At 45.7% G+C, this 17545-nt stretch overlaps 1 protein-coding gene across 1 annotated transcript in view; it reads left to right on the top strand.

The window, feature by feature from the left end:
- Window positions 1-17545, top strand: part of EFNB2 (ephrin B2) — a 44428-nt gene that overhangs the window by 13076 nt on the left and 13807 nt on the right. Inside the window, 1 exon segment of the mRNA NM_001114286.1 lies at window positions 9698-9981. Within this exon segment, the coding sequence (NP_001107758.1) occupies window positions 9698-9981 (284 nt within the window).

The raw sequence follows: 17545 nt of genomic DNA, 5'->3' as shown, positions 1-17545 counted from the left end.
CCACTCTGGCCTCAGCTAGCTACAGAATTCATGGAGTGATTTTTTTTTTTTTTGGAAAGTTTTGAGGGAGGTTGTATTTAGCTCAGTTCCATAAAGACCTCTACTGTGTGTGTGTTGGGGGGTGATTTTTGTTTTTAATTCCATGCCAGAGATTAGCTGGTCTCTGTGAACCCACGAAAAGAAAATGATGGTTTTTCTGTACATCACAGACTTTTAAAGGGACTTTGAGATGAAGCTGTCTTTTTCCAACCTTAGCTCGTGATAGGCGCTCCTTCCGTGAAGTGGGGCAGGGGTGGGGGTGGGATTTGGTGTAGGTGAAAATTATGGTACAGATAAAAAGAAACGTTTGTGTTGTTTTCCTAAAAGAAAACTTCAACCACGAGAATCTTATCTTTGAGTGCTTATAAAATAAAATTTACTTTAGCCACCAGTGTTTTGAGCATGATATCACAAATGAATAACAAGATTAACATCAAAAGGAGTCAGTTTTCATTCAATTGTGCAGCATTGGAGGCTGTGAAATTTAATATTATTTTGACTTGTATGGTAATTGTGGAACGACAGAGGGAAATGGATTAAGTTTAAATAAAAGCGTACACAGCAGCGCACACAGACTGCCAAATGCAAGTTGAGGTCGCTGGGCTGAGAATAGGGCCCCTGAGCTCTGTCACTGTGGATTAGAATTTTATACATAAAACTTCCCTTTACACTGCAGTTTATACTTTTTCCAAGTGTCTGCATGGATGAAGAGGCCTCCTCCTCTTGCAGAGTTGCAAAACCGGATTGTACACCCAGAGGCTCCCGGTGCGTTTGAATTTCTGTGCGTCTCATCTTTCCTTTCCTTGAAAAGATGTTGCTTGTCCTTGGTGTGAAGTTTGAAAGGCCCTCCCGCCCTCCATCTGCAGCCCGTGGATTTAGGACACCTGAATGGTCCCAGATTGGAGAGCCTGCTTTTACGTTCCTTTTCTTTCCTTTGAACGAATCAGTTTCGTGTTGCAGATGATATTTGTTTTAGAAAAGTGTGAAAAAAGGGGCACCTATGAAAACAGGCAGTTGTTCCAGCCCCACACACATTGGAAGCAAAGCAAAAAACGTCCATTCAAGCCTCCAGTTACTACCTTATTTCTTGGAGCTTTAAAGCCACCGAGAAGACAGTGGTACGCTTACTTGAGGTTTTAAGGTAATGACTTGTTACTCCAAGCCTGGCATCTGGCAGCCTGATTCTCTATGAGCCTGACACACTGTAGAGGCCCCCCACCGTCTCTCTGGTGGCAGAGTCAAGTTTGTGCAGAAACTTGTTCTGATGTGAGAGTGCAAAAGGGGGCAGTAAAGTGCTATCCACAAAAACAGGAAAATTGGTTCCCCAAGTCTTTCTGACGGTTGCCGTGGCCTGAGTCTTTCTTGGGCCCTGCTTTTATTCATTTGTGACAAACTCGTCTGTTGGGGGCACTTGGAGATGACCTTATTAAGCTGGCAGCAATCTAGCATTAAACGGAAGTAATGCAAACCCAAGTCATATCCTGCCTGTTTATGAAATGTGCCATCGAATTCACATACTCAGAAGTCGAAGTCACTTTCCTGGGGGATTTATATTGCCAAGGGTACAGAGCCTTTCTGAAGAGAAACCTGGGCTTCCGTGTTAATGCTGTTTTAGCTCCATGCAGCCCCGGAAGGCTTCAAGTGCATGGGGAGGTCACGGGGTCAAGGGTTTGGGCCCCCCCTCTAGCAGTGAGCATCTTTTATCAGGAGGGACCAAAGCAGTTCCAGCAAAGCAGCCTCAGGCTTACTTTCAGACAAACCGGCCCACGAACTGACTGCTCTTCTTCCTGCAGCCTTTGACATTTAATTAAAAATAAAAGCATCTTATGGGAGAAGTGCATGTTTTCCAAAATGCAGTCAGCTCAAAGTGTACTTGATCCAGAACTCTGGCTTGCAAATAAACCTATTCTACGAGATGATTTCGGGTGCGCACACCACCAGGGCGAACGCCTTCCTAAAGTTGGGATTCAGAGTCCCTGCAGTGGTAGCTCGCTCCCAGATCTGTGCTGTTTAATGATTAAGCATAAGCTGTATCCCATTATTCTTCATTTATTTAAATAAGCTCATATATTACTACAGCTTTTGTGGACTCAAGAGTTGATTTGTGAAATCGACCATAATTCAGAGAATAATAATTGTATTTAGTCGTGGTCTAGCATCACAAAAAGGTTTAAAAGTCTACAGGCCTTCAATATTTTGTTTTAAACTAGAATCATGAAAAATTGCTCAGGAACAGGATACGACTCGTTCTTTGAAATGTGCGTTGAAACATAATGTTCCACTCAGACCACAGAAGCATCGGATGTTTATTGCAGAAAATTCTGAAAAACTCAGAAAGCTTAAAAACCACCCCACGTCACCCATCCAGTAGCACAGAGCAGACTTAGGAAGAGGCCCCGTGTTTGACCATCTGTGTCTGCATTCTCTGTATGGTCAGCCAAATGAACAGAGTAACAACACATGCTGAGTATGTGTGTATATTTTCACCTGAACTTACCATTTACGTTCAATAATCATATGCTCTAGTGATGTCGTTTGGAAACAGAAGGAAAAATAAAATCAGTTCTCCAGGAAAAAAAGTCATGTCACTTCACTCAGACACTGAATCTTCTTGTGCTCCAGAGACCTAAGAGCATCACCTGTATTTCCTGTATCCCTAATTTGCATATCACCAGGATTTGCATGGGTCCTGTTACATGCGTAACGTGGTCCTGTTTCTCAGGTGGATGATCCCTGCCATAAGTAGGCAGAAATATTCGATATTTAAATAGATATTTGAATTGTATGTGCATAACAGTACCCAGAGCAGACCGTCTTTCGATGAGAAGCGCTGCGGTCATGTTTGTCTGGAGGGGGTTAGCCTGACCCAGTTGATGGTTTGGACACGGGTGGTCATTCCCTGTCTACAGCCTCTTTTTCTCGTCTCTCATGGTGTCAGCTTGAGATTTTGGTGTTTGGCTACAATGCATTGATTGCCCTCCTGTTACGGTAGTTGGCATATGTATTGTTTCCCTCTGGAGAACCAGGGCTTCTTATTTCAAGTCTATTTTCACAAACTTTTCAGCATCCAGGGGTTGGGCTTTTCTTTGAGCCTACCCTACAGATTTATGGCAACCTTGAAGAAAAGTACAAGAAGTTGTGGCAGGTTTGTCCTGAGGTGCCTGGGTTGTGATGGGGGCGCGTGCGGTCGTGGAGAGGGAGGAAAAGAAGCAGGGAGAATGGGGTGCCCGCGGGGGATGGTTGGGGCGTGCGGCTTGGCTCCCCTACACAGCCAGCCCCGAGCAGCTCAGCTCCTGGCCTCCCGTGCACCTTGCTCTTCAGTCAGGGCCAGGTTCAGAAGTCAGTCAAGCAACCACTACCTACGATTTACCCTGTGAGGCCTGGTAATACAACACGGGTCAACATGGAAACCGGACTGCAGGTCACGACGTGTGACGTTCCAATCTGTCAAAGAAGAGCGTGTGTCATGACCGCTGGACTCTGAAGTGGCAGGTTCATGCTTTCAGTGTGTTAGGCTAGTTTTTCAAACAAGCATGGGTTTGTAGTGTGGATTAAAACATTAAAGAATATTGTGCTGCCAGGGAACTGTACTCCGTACCCCGTGATAAACCATAACGGTGAAGAATATGAAAAAGAATGTATATCTACGTGTAACTGCATCGCGTTGCCGTACAGCAGAAACAAACCACCTTGTGGATAAAACTATACTTCAATAACATAAATTTTACAAAAAGGCTATCGAGTCTCCTAATAGCTGTGTTATTTTAAAAGTTTCTACAGTGGATGAGTATGAAGTTGGAATGTCTTCATTGAGATTGTTAGAGATCTAATTCAGATTATTAAATATTAAAGCCTAACTCAGGTTATTAGATGGAGTCAAAGTATTCCCCGTGGAAGTATTAGCATCTGGCTTGGTGAATAACTTTTAAAAACTTGGATTAAAGTTGATAGGTAATCAGAAGATAAAGACAGACTCTAAAACATCGAATTATGTCATTTCAGGCAGGAGACCTTCGGAAACCCTAGGCAGAGTTTCCATTTTATTCTGCGTTGTATTGTGTGTTTGATTCTGAGTCAGCCCATCTCATTGTCTTAGTTGGAAATGATTCATTGGGAAAAAACAAAGGAGTTGCCATTTCGGCTCCGCACACCCTGGTCTTCTGGGCTCCCCGGGGAAGCCCTCCAGTAGGAGACACAAAAGCACAGTGCTGGTGCCCAGTCCTGACTCCGAAATCTCCCAGGAGGGCAGTAGTGTGACTTGCTCTGACTTTGGGTACCTGGCTCTGAAGGAGATCTGGCCCCGTGTGTCCCCTCCCACCCAGCATGCGAGGCACTGTGAGGCTGAAGTTAATTCTCTGCTTTTGTGTTTTGCATTAAAACCAGCAGATGTTATTAGAGAATACCTGGAGTCACTTTTTTAGTATCGTTTAACAAAAACAACCTCGCCTCTGTGGTATGGGTTACAAACATGGGACTTTTCTTCTGTGCTTCTTTGGCTGCAAAATAGATAGATCTCATCCCAATAAAGAAATCTCCACTTGAGAGGCACTGTGCAGAGCTGGTGTGGTAAATGTAAAATTAGCCAGTTGTGGCCATCGTATTTATTCTTAAAAAAAACAAAACTTCCAAGGTCAACAGCAAGGCAGGGGTCATATTGACTGTTACCGAGTATTCAGGGCATAGATGTGCTGCATGATCTGACTTGTAAAAGTCTCTGAGAAACCATAAGGTAGCAAGATCCACATGTACGTGACAGGGCTTCAAAACTGAAGCTCTGGTTACTGACTTGACTTTGACCTGTGGGACACACTGTCTTCCATTTTTAAAAACTGGTATTGAGAAAATCACCCTGTTTTCTTTCCACGTACATTCTGTGATTCTTAGGATTACCTAGAGTCCCTGTGTAATATTGCTTTAAAACACACGTTCCAGGTGTGGCCAGTTTCTTCCTCAGCCTTTGGTTCTTGGGCCCCCTGGAGAATGGCGGGTATACCAGATGGCCGCCCCCTGGGACTCTGGCAAGCCTGTGCACGGATTGACTTTCTTTGTTTTGATTTGCCTTAACTTCACGGCTTATCTTTGAAAAGCTCAATTTAGAAAAAGATGCATTTCCCCAAACCAGGTGTATGCTTTAATGGGATGCACTGAGAGCTGAGAAGTGTGCAGGGAAAGGGGCTTTTCCTGTCGCCTCTCGAGTTTGGCATGGAGTGTCTTCATCTGGTTTGGATGTTGTGTGCATGTGCGGGGCTTGAATGAAGATGGTGATGGAAGGTTCTTGATCAGTGCTTAGCAAAGGGTGCGGGCTCGAAAGCAGCAGGGCTGCTGTTATTAGTGCTTCTGGAGCTTGAATGAAGATGGTGATGGAAGGTTCTTGATCAGTGCTTAGCAAAGGGTGCGGGCTCGAAAGCAGCAGGGCTGCTGTTATTAGTGCTTCTGGAGGTGGTTAATTGCCTTGCATGTTCACTAGGAAGGGATTGCAGAAAACTGCTGATATTCCCAAGTACAGAGAGAATGGGTCCCCACCTGCACCTGCACCCCTCCTTGCTATCCAGAAATGCCGTCACAGGAGGAAGTGGTCCTACTATGTTCTCAGCACACCCTCATCCCCACTCGAGGCCATCCTAGCTCAGGCTTCCTCCCGTGCTTCTGATCTGCAGATAGTTCGCGGCACTAAATTTGACTTAAATTTATTGTGTATGTCTTAGCTGCCATTCACTCATGCATATTTTAAACATCTACCAGATGTCAGCCCTTGGGCATCTGGTATTGAACCAGCCGTGCGTGGGACCTGCCTGCCCTCAGGAAGCTGGATTGTAAAGCCCTAACCACCAGGGTCCTCTAGATTTCTGGCTCTCAGAGCCTCTGCCCCAAAGTTGTTACACTCACCCCCCTCTGTCTGCTCCCGTGTTTCCTTAGAAACTACGAAGGCTCATGGACGGAGGGTATCGTGCTTAGTGAAATGAGTCAGAGAAGGACAAATACTTACGCGTGGAATCTAAAAAACAAAACAAATATAACAGGAACGAAACAGGCTCACAGATACAGAGAACTAACTACCCGTTACCAGTGGTGGGGGCAACATGGGAGAGGAGGTTAAGGGGTACAAACTCTTCTGCATAAAATAAATAACCTGCAAGGACATCGTGCAGCACGGGGAATGGAGCCAATATTTTCTAGTAACTCTAAATGGACTAGACCTGTAAAAATTTTGAACCACTATGTTGTACACTTGAAACTAATATAATATTATGAATTAACTATATTTCAATTTCAAAAAAAAATAAACAACTGTGAGGGCTTCTGGGAGGCAAAGGGACTTCTGGACTCCCTGCACGTAGTGGTGACTTGGGCAAGAAATCTGTGATTTGGGCTCTCAGCTCAATCACAACCTTTTCCTGCTGAGAAACCACAGTCTCATCAGTTAAACAGATTGGTGTGCTAACTGGCTTGTCTACCTATATACCTATACACGCCTAAAAAGTGAACCTCTAAACCACTCAAGTATTGGATCTTTTTGTATGGATTTAAATAAAGGAACATAATTTTTTTTTTTTTTAGGAACCCTTGAAACCATTTTCCAGGGTGAAGGATCAAATCCTTGCCTTGCTTTTTGCCATAGTGTCTTCTGAAAAGTGCACTAATGCTTTCCCAAGCATTTGGAAGAGTGGGTTTTATTAGGAGTTACTTAATTATGAGCACGTCAACTACGCCTGGTGAAATTCAAAGTTCCTCCTATTCCTATCCCCTGGGTTAACCCCCAGCCACCCCCTGGGTTAACCCCCAGCCATCCCTTGACTTAACCCCTCCTTATACCTTGTTCCCCCATGCCTGACCATTAAAGCTTTTTATGTGATTTATACCACCTGAAAATATGTGCTGAAGTGTGAAGTTCCTTGTAGCCAAAGCAGCCCACGTGTCTATGTTCTTGACTTCACCCCATGAGCACCAGCAAGGATGGGCACTTGAGTCTGGGGGGTGAGGAGAGAATCCCTAGGTTCTTGGGCACAGAGGAAATCCACAGGGACCCTGGTTAAGCAGGAAAAAAAAAATCATCTTCATGAAGGAAACAGGATCTCGGGAACGTTTGAATGAAGAAAGAGCTTGGTGAGCCACCTGCAGTCGGAGGTGTGTTGTGGGAGAATCCTGAGATGTACAGACATGGTACCCCTGCTTGGGGACGGATAGGGGGAGGTCCGATGCATCTTCTTAAAGGAATTCAATGGGTGGACAAGAACGAGGATCCCTCTGGCTGCTAAGGGTCCTGAAGCCGGGGCAGGCCCCCAGGGGAGGTGGGCCGTGGTCAGTGCTGCTCTGTGTGAAGATCAGAGCTGAGAGGAGGCGGGTGCTGGCATCCGGGTGCGTGATTTAGACGGAGGTGTGACTTAGGAAGACTTTCAACAACAGCCAACATGTGCTGGCTGTCGAAGGAGCAGGATTGGGATAGGAGCTGTTTGGAGTGGGGTGGGAGGCCCCAGGCAGGAGTAGGCCTCTGCCTTGGATGCCGTGAAGATGTCTGAAGAAGGTTTAGGGGTGAGACACAGGAGAAGGATGTGTCAGGAAGGTGAGCCACGTAAATAATACTCGCTGCATCTCATTTATACTGGCTCCCGGGCATCTCGTTCCCGTGTCCCAACCACAGCGGAATCCCCGGGCCCTGGGGGTGGAGGGGGACTCAAAAAAGCCCTGTGCACAGACCTGTGGATTCCGTCCTCCAGTCTGTCCTCCGGAAACCGGAGCTGCGTTTTAGCCACAAAGAAGCAGCAGCCCACGCTGGCCCTCAGGGAGCCCTGGGAGGCCCTTCAGTCCCCTGGAGTTGAATTTTGAACATGCCCGCCCCCGCCCAACTGCAGAAATGGCCAAGAAATTCATAGAGAGGCTCTTCTTAAGTGGTGATCTACCTGTCAGCAGTTCTGGAGAATTCTGTAAGGGTGCACCCATGATTGGATGAAATTTGTCATTGTTATAAAACATACTCATTTTGAGTCCTGCTTCTCAGAAAGATTAAGTGATTCTCCTTCACTTTTCTGTCTCTTCTTTAACTTAAAAAAACATGTCATTCCTGCTATGTAGCACAGGAACACTATCTAGTCACTTGTGATGGAACATGATAGAGGATAATGTGAGAAAAAGAATATATATACATGTATATGACTGGGTCACTTTGCTGTACAGTAGAAATTTACAGAACACTATAAATCAACTATAATGGAAAAAAAATTTTTAAAACCATGTCACATGCCCTTGCTTTAGCAAGCTCAGTTAAAAAAAAAAAAAGGTAAGAAAAAGCAAGAGGGGACCCGCTCTTTGGGATGGTAAAATAACACATTCCCAGAGAAAAGGGACCAGCCACTGTGTTCCACATGCAGTTTTTTTTTCCTGCCATAAAGAGTATTCGTTTTTAATATAAATCTCTGATGTCATTTCTGTTATGTTCTGTGATGCTCCGTAACCAACCTCATGCACTTTGCAGGTGAATTAATACCATTCTCACATCAATCATAATTCTAATCTGAAATTGGAGTATCCGCATATTCCTGTACTTCCCTCTCTCCGTGAATTATGACCCATTCCTAGGCACCGCTGGTGGGCTTTCCTGCTCAAATAAAACGTTGGATTGGAAAGATTCAGACGTGCGATGCTTTTGTTCTTGGGCTCGAATATTTTAATGAGCCTGCGGGCTTGGCTGCTGAGGAAGGAACGAGATGGGATTTCTAAGTGTGTTCTTAGTGTTAGCACTTGTAGAAGGATGTTCATTAGGAAGCCCTTGTTGCTGTTTCTCAGAGAAACACCCCATTAGGAAAGATCTCTCAGCAACGTGGCTGGGAAGAAAGGGAAAGGGAAGAGAGAGCTTTTCCCTATAAGCATTGAGGGGATAGTGTCTCGGTAGTTTTAGTTCTAAAGATTTGCTACTTTTAAGAATTAATTGGAGCAAGTACATTTCAAGGGGGGAGGGAAGGGGAAGGTTTGCAAGGCCAGGACAGTAGTGGCTGTCCTCATGAGCCAGCCGGGGACTTTTCATCTTCCAGCTGAATCAATACTACACCTAATTATTTCTGGTTATCTTTTATAGGTTTGTAAGACGTTTCTTCTGTTCAGGGTAATAAAAACCCCATTGTTTGATCAGTGACTAATTATGATAAGTAATTTGAAACAGTCTTGATGAAACTTGTCCGTTAATTAGCATCAACAGCAAATGGAAACTAACAGGACAACAAAGTCTTAGTGCATCCACTGTTCTCTGGGATTGATGCCGCCTTTCTGAGGCCTGCCCAAGAATCTAAGGCTGCCAGTGGTTAAAAAATAACAAACAGGTGGGAAGGTCTGACTCACCACCAAGGAAAAGTTCTTGGGGAGCCACACAACGGAGCCCTGAAATATTACAATCGAGGGGGCGGGAGGGAAGTGTGAGCAGGTCGGCTGATCTTCCTGGGGAGAGATGGTTTCTTTCTTTTGCTTTTTCCTTTTTTCTTTCTGTAAAGCTTCGTTCCTAAAAACATGCATCTCGTGCCAATTTGGACTCAGATGTCTGGGATCCATAAAAGCGTGGATCTCTAATTTGGAGTTTGGAAAGATTGATGTTGTCTGCCTCTGTTGTCATTATCCTTAATACTGTTCATTGTTATCAACTCAATGGCGCTTTTTTTTTTTATGCTTTTAGATTTCTACCTGGACAAGGACTGGTACTATACCCACAGATAGGAGACAAATTGGATATTATTTGCCCCAAAGTGGACTCTAAAACTGTTGGCCAGTATGAATATTATAAAGTTTATATGGTGGATAAAGACCAAGCAGACAGATGCACTATTAAGAAGGAAAATACCCCTCTCCTCAACTGTGCCAGACCAGATCAAGATGTAAAATTCACTATCAAGTTCCAAGAATTCAGCCCTAACCTCTGGGGTCTAGAATTTCAGAAGAACAGAGATTATTACATTATATGTAAGTATAATTCTATTTATTTATTTTTTAGAAATTAGGATAAGCTAAATAGGTTGGTATCAATTTTTGTTTCCTTAAAAGTATCATTGTGGCAAATATAATTTGGTGGGAATCTTTGCTGAAAATTGTCCCTTTTTTTTTTTTTTAAGAAACTTTAGTTGAATGAAGGGCCCTGTACTAATAGTACTCATAAATATAAATACTCAAAGAGAAAAAAACTCCTAAAGCTTTTGTAGTGTTGGAGTAAATGGATATCTATGAATATACTCAGCATCTCTACTGACAAAACCGTTTTTAAGAACCATTGGTGAGATTTTGATAGGTGAATCTTGTGCTATGACTTCATCCATCCATCCATCCATCCATCCATCCATCCACTCATTCATTTAGTATTTACTCTGTGCCAGAAACTGTGCCTAAGTGTTAGGGGTTCAAGAGTGAGCAAGGTGGCTTAATGGTACCCATGCTTCACGGAGCTTATATGTTCAAAGGATGGGGATTATGGGGGAACCACAGGAGACCATGGGCAAGTTAAAGTCAGAGCTGGAAGAATAAGACAAAATTTGGGTTGGTTCAGTGAGCTGCTTTTTTTTCTACCTGTGTCATAGCTCAACACATCATTGTAGGAACAGAGCCTGTGTTCTTTGGGTCATTTCTGAGCTGTCGTTCTGTCCGGATGCTGTGAAGTGAGATGAGGCTTGAGCCTGCTCGGGGCAGGTCACCTGTTGGCAGAGGCGAGGCTTGTGCAGGTCCAGGGCCTGTCGGAGTGCAGCCTGGGTGACTGCGGTAGCTGTTGCCAGTGCTCAAGCAGTGATGTGGTTTTCCTTGGTTTCTTTGGTGAGTCAGCGCTCACTGGCCATGACCGGCTCCAGGGCACCGAGGCACCAAGCTGCTGTCTACTGGGTGTCCTCTCCCACCTCTGGGTGGTGATTAGCCTGAAGCTCTGACTGTCTCCACCCCCTAGCTGCCTGAGGTGCCCAGTCAATAATTCATGGACTACTTACTTATTAAGTACTCAATAATATACCTTTTTCTACTTTTTATTACCTTCATTAGCAAGGAAAACAAAGATGGTAATGACCATGTAATCCTTGTCCTTTTTGTGATCCTGAAATGCCCCAGAGATTGAAAACCTGTTTTTAAGCCAAACTGATGCACAGAGAACAGCTTGGCAAGACTAAGTAACAAAGAAAGCGGGGAAGTGGTAAATTACAGATTTAAAAGCACTGCGATCATGCAGTGAAATTAAAAGCACTCCGAAGGGCTGACACAGCAGATGGGTGGTAAAGTGTACAAAATAAGAGAAATCTTTGAGAATATAAAATAGTTATTAGCGGAGTTCCCACCGTGGCTCAGCATTCGCGAACCTGACTAAAATCCGTGACATGCGGGTTCAATCTCTGGCCTCGTTCAGTGGGTTAAGGATCTGGTGTTGCTGTGGCTGTGGTGTAGGCTGCAGCTCTGATTCGACTCCTAGCCTGGGTACTTCTATATGCCGCAGGTGTGGCCCTAAAAAGCAAAAAAAAAAAAAAAAAAAAAGGTGAATGGGTAAAATACACGGAAACCTTTAGTGTTTAGAGACCCAACAGTGTATTAAAAAAACTTTGTAAGTAAGACTGTTGACCAGGATGCTGATGTTTAGCCTACCAGTTATAGGGTGCTGAACCTGACCCTGCCGAATTCATCAAGAAGGTCAAGGCGCTTGGGTAGCGAGAGAGAAAGGGTGCAGGGCTGCCTGGAGATCAGATGTGCTCCGGATTAAATACGTGCCCCTAGTACTGTGCCTGCAGCCTGAGCTGCCGCCTGGCCCTTCCCGGAGATCAGCCACCAAGCCCTGTTCCCGCCTCCTTAGTTTATGACGTCACGCAGATGGCTTTGTTGACCCTAAGTTCCCCAGAGTGCGAGCGGGTTCTCGACAGATGTCACCGGTTTGGTCTGAAAGAAGACCCAAGACATGCAGAGAAATACATGGTTTATCGACCCCTTCCTGTTTAATGGAGCGAGCATTTAATAACACCTTGTTATCTGCACACGGCAGGTTTGTATTTAGAAGCACAACTTAATTTATAATTATAAATTATTAATCCACGTGGTAATGGCAGCCCTCATCTTTCTTTCTCTAAGAATTCACAGTTGGGTTCGGTAACAGGCTCCCCAGCAGGTAGCTGAGCTACGCCCCTCTCCAGAACCTTCCCTGCAGCTTGATTTATGGTGCCAAAGCCTGTGACGGGCTGGGACAGAGGTTCTAGGAGTCGAGAGTTTCACGTTGGAAACAATGCCTGGCTGTTTGAGTGGCTGTTTGAGTGCCGCTGGCCGGGTGGTTGTCCCAGGCTGGGGAACAGACCCAGGGCTCAGAGGGACACCCTCGGTGCAGAATGGAAAGACATCACAGGCCTGGCGAGGGAGAACGCAGGCACCCGCTTCCCATTCATCCTACAGAAAGGCCAGTGGATGGACAGCTCGCCCTGGAAAGGAACTGAAGAGGAAGAGAATAAATCTTAAAGAGTTTAGAAGTTCCTGCCGTGGTTCAGTGGTGACGAACCCGACTAGTATCCATCAGAATGTGGGTTCCATCCCTGGCCTCACTCAGTGGGTTAAGGATCCGGCGTTGCTGTGGCTGTGGTGTAGGCCAGCAGCTGTAGCTCCGATTCGACCTCTAGCCTGGGAACCTCCATATGCGGCCCATGTGGCCCTTCACAGACCAGAAAAGGGGGGGTTTAAAAAGCTAATGTTGACTTTCTATTACTTCTTCAATGGGGGGGGGTTAAAAAGCTGATGTTGACTTTCCATTGCTTCTTCAAGAATCCCAAGACACAAAAATAAGTAGAGTTTTGAAAGTCACCGCAATCACTCACACGTATCTGCAGGGTCACACAATACTGAAAACAGCTCCATTCTAGTTGGCACGATGGAAGGTTCTCAGATGCACGTGCATATTCTGAGCACCTCCAGTCACCCTACCGCTTCGAGTTAAGAATATTGGTGTTTTTCAGTTACTACTGGGTCTGTCCCATGCATGCGTTTAACTCCACTCTCTGTGTCTGGCCAGTAGGTGCCCAGGGCACCGATGTGAAGAGCATCTTCCGTGGGTTCTGGTTTCTCTCCCTGCGACGGAGAAAGAGAAGCGATCGATAGTCTGGGTAGTGCTTCCAAACCCCACAGGGGGACAGTCCGCGTGGCCAAAGGACTGAATTGGAACTGGTGTTGGGGGATCCCTGGAGGAACTGATGGCAGGAGCTCGGGGTCGAGAGCCAGAGGACCTGAGTTCTAGTCCTGCTGCCTAAGCTGAACAAGAAAGTCCCTTTGTTTCTTTGAATTGTAGTTTCTTCTCTAGCAGCTGCTGCTCCTGTGGTGGTGTCAGCCTGGCTCATGACGAAGGTCTCCAGCGGTGGGATGTGCACATCCGGCCTGGGACCTCTTGTTAGTGTGGCCCTTCTCCAGCTGAAGGGACAGTATCCCCTGGAAACTCCTTAAAGACAGCTAATCTGATTTGCAGTGTTACCAGATTTATAAAATACAAGCATCACAACCTTTAGGGTTTAAATGTAAATATTACGTGTTAGTTGGGACTGTATTTTGAAACCTGCTGAGGACCCACTAACTTCTCCTAGGCAATGACCTGGCAAAATGCTACGGAGCCTCGTTAGTTTTTCTCCTACATGGTTATTTGCTCTGACCTGCGGCGAAATCATATATATGGCCTTTCTTAATGTTTAGAACGGACTTTTGCAAGTGCCCCATTTCAGTCATTAGCCTTGGGTTTAATCCGCATAATCAAATCTCATTTTAAGATGACCCCAAGCTGGGTGTGCCTTGACTGTTTGGTCTGGTTTTCATTAGATTCAGATTCTTAATTGCCTTAAAAACACAGGGAACATTTTATATACCCTACAGTTGTTTTATCATGTCTTTCATTTTTTTTTCATTAAGTTTATAAACTAGCCCTCTGTTCAGGGATTGCCCGTCGTCAAGGAAAGCTCTTAGGAAAAGCACTGCAGTCGACATCAGGAAAGCGTTCGGAACCCTGTTCTCAGCCTTCATCCACTCCGTGTGTCAGCCCCTTTTCCTGTAGATACTTCCTGGGCTTGGCTGCCGGTGGCATTTTCCAAGTGACAGCCCAGGGCCGCGTGAGTCAGCAGTTTTTGGGGTAGAGGCCTTTTGCAGTGTCTGCCTGCCCAGAGGACCTGTGGGTTCATCCCGCCTCAGCATAAAACCTCGCAAAATCCCTACAGAGAGGTTTTCATCGCGTGGCCCCATCATGTGAGGCAGAGATGGATGCAAAGGAATGCCACTGTGTGGATGCTTTTTCAGGGAGCAGTGGCCGAGGCTCAGCTGGTAGAAAGAACACCTCATGCCAGGCTGCCTCCCGATGTAGCTTCGTGTGGCTTTGACGTCCTCCAGGCTGTACGTAGCCAAGACGTGGACGTGTGACATAACCTAAAAGTCATTTTTAATGGGGGTTTGACTAGACATTGCTCTATAACTGCACCTCGCGGTGTTCTCAGTGGTCCTTCTGAAAAGCGCCCTCCCTCTCCTCGCCCGGGAACATCTTTCTTGAGAAACACTGGGTGAGTCTGAATGAGTCACTGTTTCATAGGCCTTTCATCGGTGTCCTTCTCCAAAGCAACTTTTAAAAAAAAAATTTTATCAGCACATATAAAGTTGGAAAGCTCCACCATCAGCTTTGCTGTTTTTTTAGGCATAAACTCTGCTTCTGAGCAAAATTGCATAATAAATGAAAATGCTTGCACACAAATAGGAAACGCTATTCTTAAAGAATCAAAACAGAGGAACAGCAGATTCCCGTATTTTTGTGGAGTGTTTGCTTCCGTTCTTTTTGTTTGTGTTTTCCTTTTCTGCTTTTGATTTTCTTATTTCATGGCAAGTGGCACTAAAATATTACTCTGGAGTTCCCATCCTGGTGCTGCAGAAACGAATCCGGCTAGCATCCATGAGGATGCAGGTTCGATCCCTGGCCTCGCTCAGTAGGTCTTGCTGGGAGCTGTGGTGTAGGTCGCAGATGCGGCTGGGATCCCGCGTTGCTATGGTTGTGGTGCAGGCTGGCAGCTACAGCTCTGATTCGACCCCTAGTCTGGAACTTCCATATACTGCATGTGTGGTCCTAAAAAGGCAAAAAAAAAAAAAAAAGTTTTTTTAATTAAAAACAAAAATATTACTGAGTGTACTGTAACCCCTAGCAAAATAGTTATAGGACATTTAGGATGTCTTTTTACGTACAGATTTTTTTTTTTTTTTTTTTTTACTAATATATATGTGGCCTCTGTAACGTGACGCTGTGCTTTAGTTAGTGAATTCTTTACATGATAAATGTAGCAAAAGCTGCATTTCCATCACTAAACACCACCAAGTTCAGGGGCGTGACAACATCAGCCTGTCCCTTATCTGACTTTGGAGTAGGGTAGGGGTTCTGTCCAATACCTTCCACAGAATTGTTAAATTCAAGTGTTTAAACACATTTTCGTTTTTAACCTCAACTCTTGCCTTGGTAGTAGAATGGTCACGTGAATCTTGCCTGTTTGGAGGCCACACACACACACACACACTCACACACCACTTAGAGCGACAGATTAACATGGTGGTAGGTTGTGTGTCCAGAGTCCGGCTGACCTGGGTTCTCGAAGGCCCTTTGACAGGTAACTTAACTAGTCCGCCTCAGTCTCTCACCTGTAAGCTGGGGGTGTTGTCGGTACCTGCTTTCTTGGGATGATGTGCATTTAAAGGGGGGAGGTGCATCCTCACGGACGCAGTGAGCCGCCACAGGACCGCCTACCCTCTTTAAATGCCGGTTCGATCCCTGGCCTCGCTCAGTGGGTTAAGGATCTGCGTCGCTGCAAGCTGCAGTGCAGGTCACAGATGCACCCAGGATCCCATGTTGCCCTGGCTGTGGCAAAGGCCTGCAGCTGCCACTGTGAGTTTGACCCGTAGCCTGGGAATTGCCACATGCCCCAGTGAGGCTGTAAAAAACCTAACTGACTAAATAAAGGGCAGTGCAGGCAAAGTGCTTACTTCCACAGCAGGCGCCAGATACGTGCAGCTGGGGGTCTCTTTGGGGGGAGCGGGTGGGGTGGGGGGACGCGTGGGGCAAAGGATTATAAGCGAACCTGTGCTCTCCCGCAGAGAAGACAGGCTCAGAAAGTTTCCTTTATCTGAACACCATCCACAAAATGCAGCTCCAGGACTTTACAAGTTTCACGAAAGCTGCGTAATTTAATTGCAGGAGCTTCCCTCTCTCTGTTTGGTCTCCTTGGAATGTTATAGACGTTCTCTTGTCCCCGGGCTTCCCTCACCAAGAACACGCATTGAGGGATCTTTTTGTTGCCGGAGTTGCCCAAGTGTGTTGGCAGGTCCTCCCTTCGACCCTGAGGAGCCTTCTCGGGGTCTAATCGGCTCCTCACCTGCCAGGGCTTCTCCTCTGCTCCTTGTTGCACAGAGGAAAGGCTGATAACTGCAGCCGCATCCTAAGGTAGGATGCACCCTCTTCTGGAGGAAAACTTGCGTGTCAGAGTGGCCTTGTCATGAGATGGCTGGGAAGGTACCTCATGTCGTTAGTCTGGTAATTAGAAACATCCTTGTTATTTTTTAACATAAAATATTATTTTAGGAGTTCCTGCCACGGCACAGTGGCTTAAGAATCCAATTAGTTGTCCATGAGAACACGGGTTTGATCCTTGGCCTCGTTCAGTGGGCTAAGGATCTGACATCGCCATGAGCTGTGGGGTGGGTTGCAGATGCGGCTCAGATCTGGCGTTGCTGTGACTGTGGTGTAGGCCGGCAGCTGTAGCTCCAATACCGGCGAACGAACCCTAGCCTGGGAACCTCTATATGCCACAGGTGTGGCCCTAAAAACCAACCAACCAAACAAACAACAAAGAAGCCAACTGTAGCGGCTCAGGTCGCTGCAGAGGCACAGGTTTGATCCCCAGCCTGGCACAGTGGGTAAAGGATCAGGTGTTGCAGCAGCTGCAGCCTTGGCCTTAATCCCTGGCCCAGAAACAGACACTTCCATATGCCACAGGGATGGCCGTAATATTAAAAGTTATATATATATAATTTTGTGCTAAATATATATTGAAGGCTTTCTCCTGGAGTATATTAGTGGGGCTCCTTGTTGAATTTAATATAAGTAAAGCATAAATTCTTTACACTTTAAGGAATCACATCTCTGCTTCCACTCAGTTGGAGCTTGTGCTGAGAAATGTCTGGCTGGCGGGTCTCACGGAGTCATGGCTATTGGGACATTTATCCCGTATCTGTCGCGTTTCTGAGGATTAGGCTATTGCAGAACGAGACTCTGTTCATATTCGTGGCGTCACCTAGGCAGTAGTGACAGCTGATCTCATTTAAAGCTAGATTGTCCTGTGAGCCCTTTTCCTTATTCCCGAAATAACCTCTGAAAGGACAAGATGACCCTGGTTCCTAAAGAGATGGGGAGGGACTAGAAACCTCGTCTATGAAAGATGAGCAGATGAAAAATGAAGGAGGTTCCCTGGAAAAAAAAGAATTACTTAGGGATGGCCCAGAATAAAACAGCCTTTACTGATTC

The sequence above is a fragment of the Sus scrofa genome, chromosome 11, assembly GCF_054392235.1.
Source record: "Sus scrofa isolate SSC_HxYL_T2T_F1_AM1 chromosome 11, Sscrofa_HxYL_maternal_Yorkshire_Landrace_v2.0, whole genome shotgun sequence".
Taxonomy (NCBI): domain Eukaryota; kingdom Metazoa; phylum Chordata; class Mammalia; order Artiodactyla; family Suidae; genus Sus; species Sus scrofa.
The sequence above is the reverse complement of the archived record's forward strand: the minus strand, read 5'-3'. Positions and strand labels throughout refer to the sequence as shown.